The following is a 5,722-nucleotide window of genomic DNA, read 5'->3' as shown; positions in this document are numbered from 1 at the left end:
AACTACAGGTACTGATGGTAATACTGTCACTACGACCAGCGCAATTTAAAATGTACAGAGCGAGCATCGATCAGGTATTGACTCAATGCTCCCAATCCCCCATGGCTCCCCCTGTAGTCGTAATGTATTGAATGTTTTAACTGCTGCTGCTGCAGTAGTTAATGGAGGTGAGGATGGTGGGTTTCAGGAGAAGCCAACTAACGTGCAGGAAGGGGTACCCAGAGGGGGGGGTTATGTCTCATGTTTTGCATGAGAACAGTATGGTTGACCCTAGGAGTGACTCTAGAGCTCCTGCTACCACTTCATATATTTTTTCAGCTGCTAAATTAAACGAAAAGAATGTGAAAAATAGGACCACAGAGTTGCATAAACTGGAACCTGCAATTTCTCCCACTTTCAATCTACAAATGGGCAACATTACAACTCCTACTCAGTCTACAAATCTGCAAATCTTGGAAGAAGTTGCACCTGTTAACTCAAAGGAATCCTTGGAGGAAAGAGCAGGTATTATCTTGAAGGACAATGCAATGCATGTTGACAGAAGGAATGTAGATATGCAGCAGCAACAAGGGAACTATCAGGTCCCAACTCAAATGCACAAGCTGCATTTTCAGGGAGAAGACTCAACCCCTGCACTTCATAACATGAATTTACTTACAATTACAAAGCCTAATGACAATACTGATAGAAAACTTGACACTACCAGTCCTACCACTCCAATGGGTTCTATGGCCAAAGATTTAGGGTCTGTAGCAACCATTAGTGTCATAGGGTCTAACGAAAAAAAGAATAAACTGAGCAAAAAGAGAAGGGATGCATTAAAAAAAAAAGAATTGAAGAAAGGAATTTATCTCACAAGGAGCAAATTTCTCTGGTAGCAGACAATGTGAAAGAACAACATCCTAACCTTGGATGCCAACAATTTGTGCTGGAGGATGACCAAGTGGGGATGGATATTACACCCTTGCAAACTCAGTACAACCACACACCTCTTCAACATCCTGCAAGCAGAACTGTAGAACAACACACACAATCTCTCCCCAAATGCACCCTCAATACTAATATAGAAGTCCCTCCTGACCTAGATGAATATGCAGTTATTGAGTCTGAAGATGAGGGTGACTATGAGGACCAACCCTTGAAGGATCTAGATGAGGAGGATGCTGCCAGTGAACACTTAAATAGACCCTTAGGTACATCCTACACAAATGAGTATGATGATGAGATTCAACAAATAGCTAACTCCCAAGGTTTTTCCCCTAGAGGAATTCATAGAACCAGTCACAGTAATAAACCCATCAGTCCAACTATTTCTACTCAAACAAGCAGACCTCACACTAGGCTGTTCACTTCCAAAAATTCTCAATGATTAGTACACTATGCTGGAATGTGAGGGGTATTAATACCCAAGGAGCCATGGAAAGACTTAAATCTCTTAAGAGTATCCATCAAATTCCCATTATTGCCATCCTAGAGCCTTTTTCTGATAGCATTCAGATTCAGTACTTCAGAAATCAACTCAACATGGACCATGCTATTAGTAATCCAAATGGTAAGATTTGGCTTTTTTGGACCAAGGATGTAGACTGCAGGATATTGGAAAATGAGGAGCAGTTGATTACTTGTGAATTTAATCATGTAATGAATCCAAATCAGTTCATAGTTACCTTTGTATATGCAAAATGCAAAGATCATCTCAGAAGACCTCTGTGGGATAGCATGCTACAACAGTTAGCCACCTCCCTTCTATGGTGCACATTAGGTGATTTCAATGTTATCACAGACCCTCAAGAAAAGTTGGGAGGTGTCACTTACAATATGAAAAAGAGCCTTGAGTTCATCAGCATCATAGAAGCCTGTGGACTACAAGATCTTGGGTTTTGTGGTCAGAGATACACTTGGTCTAATCAAAGGGGTATAATTTTCAGAATCTAGAAGAGACTTGACAGAGGAATGGTCAATGATAAGTGGCTAGAGATGATGCCTCAGACTATCATTACTCATCTACCCTCTGTGGGTTCAGATCACTGCCCCTTACTGCTAGAGATGACTGATCAAAACCACCAACACACCAAATATTTCAAATTCCTTAACTGCTGGACAGAACAGCCATCTTTCTTGGATACTGTTAGTAATTGTTGGAACAGGACCATGGAGGGTAATACAATGTGGTGTTTCCATCAGAAAATGAAGAGGTTGGCAGCCACTCTTAGTACTTGGTCCAGATTGCAATTTGGTGATATATATGCCAAAGTTAAAGAATATGAAGACAAGACTAGACATGCAGAGGAAGAGCTGATCTCTAGTAATTCTGAAGAGAATAGAACAAAGCTCCATGCCATCAATGCAGAGTATATAAAATACCTGAAACTGGAGGAATCCATGCTAAAGCAAAAAACTCAGTTGCATTGGTTCAAAGAGGGTGATGTGAATTCCAAGTATTTTCATGCCTTGATAAGAGGAAGGAGGAGGAAATTATACATCCATAAGATCCAGAATGAGGATGATAATTGGGTACAAGGTGAAGAAAACATAGCCAAAGCTGCATGTGATCACTTCCAAGCTATTTTCACTGGTGAGGAAACACAAATTCAGGAGCATACCCTCTAATGTATTCCCAGGATGGTCACTGATGAGCATAACAGAAACCTGAAAGCTATCCCTACAATGGAGGAGTTGAGAACTGTAGTGTTTTTAATGAATCCCAATTCAGCTGCTGGACCTGATGGAATGAATGGCAAGTTCTTCCAAGCATGTTGGAACATTATAAAAGAGGACCTCCTTAAAGTGATTCTATCTTTCTTCTGTGGACAAGCTATGCCTAAATACTTTACTCACTCTTGTTTGGTGCTGCTCCCAAAAGTACACCATCCTAACAAGCTCTCTGAGTATAGACCAATTAGCCTTAGCAACTTCACAAACAAAATCATCTCCAAACTCATTTCCCTTAGACTGGCACCTATCCTACCCAACCTCATTTCCCTTAACCAATCTGGATTTGTCAAAGGCAGGAGCATTTCTGAAAATATTATGCTAGCCCAAGAGATTATATACCAGATCAAGAAGCCAAATGTAGGAGGCAATGTAGTTATCAAACTTGACATGGCTAAAGCCTATGATAGGGTATCTTGGTCCTATACTTGTCTAGTTTTGAGAAAAATGGGATTTGAAGAAGGTTTCATTGATATGGTATGGAGAATTATGGCTGATAATTGGTATTCCATCATTATTAATGGTTCAAGGCATGGATTCTTTCATTCCACAAGAGGCCTTAAGTAAGGGGATCCATTATCACCAGCTTTGTTTATCATAGGTGCTGAAGTCCTCTCCAGGCTCATGAACAATCTTCATCAACACCCCCAATATCATGGTTTCCTGATGGCTAAAAAGGGCCCTCAAATTAATCATCTCAGTTTTGCAGATGACATCATCATATTCTCATCTGGAAGATCTCATACCTTGAAGCTTATCATGGAGACACTACATACCTATGAGCATGCTTCAGGCCAATTGATCAATAGAGACAAGAGTAACTTCATGGTACCCTCAAATGCCTTCAACTCTACTGTTAGAAGAATCAAGAAAGTTACAGGCTTCAAGCAAAAGAACAACCCTATCACATATCTGGGGTGTCCTCTCTACATTGGTAGACAGAGGATCATCTATTATTCTGAGCTTATAGCTAAAGTTGTGGCTAGGATAGCTGGATGGCAGGCAAAGTTAATTAGTTATGGAGGAAGAGTTACTTTGATTAAGCATGTCATCCAAGCACTTCCTATTCACTTATTATCTGCTAGTTCCCCTCCTGCAACCACTATCAAGCAAATTCAAAGCATCACAGCCAATTTCTTCTGGGGGTGGAAGAATGAAAGGAGGAAATATCATTGGTCTTCTTGGAAGAATCTGAGTTATCCCTATGATGAGGGTGGTATTGGAGTGAGACTAATATCAGATGTTGCCAAGTCTTTCCAATACAAACAATGGTGGATATTCAGAACTAAGAATTCCTTATGGAGTGAGTTCCTCAAAGCTAAGTACTGTCAGAGGTCAAATCCTATAACCAAAAAATGGCATACAGGACAGTCTCTGATATGGAAGCACCTCATGAAGAACAAGCACAATGTTGAGCCTCATATCCAATGGCAGATACAGTCTGGTTCTTGCCTTTTTTGGTGGGATAATTGGTTGGGAGTTGGCCCCTTAGCTAATTTCAGGTCTGCCAGTAGTAGACAGAACAATACTAAGGTGTCTTCTTTCATGATTAATGGTCAATGGAATGCAGAACTGGTCTCTCAGAAAGCACCTCCTCAGTTTGTACCTAGCATCCTGGCAAGTAACATCAACTATCAGCCCCACAAACTTGATCAGGCCTCTTGGAAGCCTAATAACAGTGGGGAATTTAGTTGTTCTTTTGCCTGGGAACTTATCAGGGACAAAAAAAGCAAGACAAGGATCAACTCTCAAACATGGCACAAGCACATACCTTTTAAATGTTCATTTCTACTCTGGAGAGCACTTAGAGGGAAACTCCCTACTAATGAAAAACTCACCAGCTTTGGAGAAGCACCAGCCCAATGTTACTGCTGCAACATACCTGGCTTGGATACCATTGACCATGTCTTTGTCTCTGGAAATTTTGCTAGGAAAATTTGGAGTCTTTTTTCTGATTCTCTGGGTATTAACAAGGAATATACCCCCCTTAGAGGTCTGATGATGAAGTGGTGGTCCACTAAATACAAAAATGATGTCCATAAGCTCATCCTACAAGCAACTCCAATATTCATATGCTGGAATCTATGGAAAAATAGGTGTGCTATCAAATATGGTGGGAAGAAATCCAACATTACAAGAGTGATATATTCAGTACTTAAAGATAACCTCAATCTGCTGAATACCACATACCCCTACATCAACTGGCCAAACAACTGGAAGGAACTGGTCCTTCTAGTGGATAAATGTACTCATGAAGTCACTGTTAAGACTGTTTATTAGAGGAAACCTTCAGCTCACATGGTTAAACTGAACACTGATGGTAGTGCACTTCACAATCCAGGAAAAATTGGAGGGGGAGGACTGATAAGGGATCCTCAAGGTAGTCTTATCTTTGCCTTTGCAGCCCCTTTTGGAGAAGGCACAAATAACCAAGCTGAGATGTTGGCAGCCATCTTTGGTTTAACTTGGTGTCTCCAACTAGGATATACACAAGTAATCTTAGAAGTAGACTCTGAGTTAATAATAAGATGGATAAAACAACTAGCTCAACCACCTTGGACCATCAAGGAACAACTTCAGCAGCTGCAGGAAATCAGCCACCAGTTCCAGGTTCTCAAATGCAACCACACCTATAGAGAAGCCAATTTTGTAGCTGATGCTTTATCCAAACATAGTCACAAATGCTCTACACCACAAATATACCTCAGTCAGCAAGAACTTCCCAAAGATGCAAGAGCATACTTTGACCTTGACAAGCTGGAAATGGCCAACTTCAGAAGAAGAAGGCTTAAGAGAATCAAGAAGCCACCATGATCTTTCAACCTCCTTGGTCCAACTTACTCTTTAAATTAATTATTGATATGCATAGCTATACTCACTTTGAAGGTTCTATAGTTAGGACCATGGTAAAAAGGGAACTCTCCCTTGTTCATTGCTTTCTTAGAACAACAAACATATCTTTACAAATTAGGTTTAGAATAGAATTTTTCTTCCTTTTCCCTCTCTTTCT

General features: G+C 40.5%; 2 protein-coding genes across 2 annotated transcripts; both read left to right on the top strand.

Annotated features, from left to right (window-relative positions):
- Positions 1–1,416: 1,416 nt before the first annotated feature.
- Positions 1,417–2,610, top strand: LOC129883513 (uncharacterized). The gene is made up of 2 exons (XM_055958155.1): positions 1,417–1,915; positions 2,024–2,610. The coding sequence occupies exons 1-2, from the start codon at positions 1,417–1,419 to the stop codon at positions 2,608–2,610; spliced, it is 1,086 nt and encodes a 361-aa protein (XP_055814130.1).
- A 12-nt stretch (positions 2,611–2,622) lies between these two features.
- Positions 2,623–4,992, top strand: LOC129883512 (uncharacterized). The gene is made up of 2 exons (XM_055958154.1): positions 2,623–2,737; positions 3,314–4,992. The coding sequence occupies exons 1-2, from the start codon at positions 2,623–2,625 to the stop codon at positions 4,990–4,992; spliced, it is 1,794 nt and encodes a 597-aa protein (XP_055814129.1).
- The last annotated feature ends 730 nt before the right edge of the window (positions 4,993–5,722 follow it).

This window comes from Solanum dulcamara, chromosome 3 (assembly GCF_947179165.1).
Source record: "Solanum dulcamara chromosome 3, daSolDulc1.2, whole genome shotgun sequence".
Lineage (NCBI taxonomy): Eukaryota > Viridiplantae > Streptophyta > Magnoliopsida > Solanales > Solanaceae > Solanum > Solanum dulcamara.
Note: the sequence above shows the minus strand (reverse complement) of the source record. Positions and strands in the feature narration are given on the sequence as shown.

What these genes read in the sequence shown, in the direction of transcription:
- LOC129883512 (XM_055958154.1), top strand. Translation starts at nt 2,623, where the DNA reads ATGGTCACTGATGAGCATAACAGAAACCTGAAAGCTATCCCTACAATG. An exon ending in TGGACCTGATGGAATGAATG is followed by an intron (nt 2,738 to 3,313) that starts GCAAGTTCTTCC and finishes TGTTTATCATAG; the next exon opens with GTGCTGAAGTCCTCTCCAGG.
- LOC129883513 (XM_055958155.1), top strand. Translation starts at nt 1,417, where the DNA reads ATGGAAAGACTTAAATCTCTTAAGAGTATCCATCAAATTCCCATTATT. An exon ending in CACTTGGTCTAATCAAAGGG is followed by an intron (nt 1,916 to 2,023) that starts GTATAATTTTCA and finishes CTGTGGGTTCAG; the next exon opens with ATCACTGCCCCTTACTGCTA.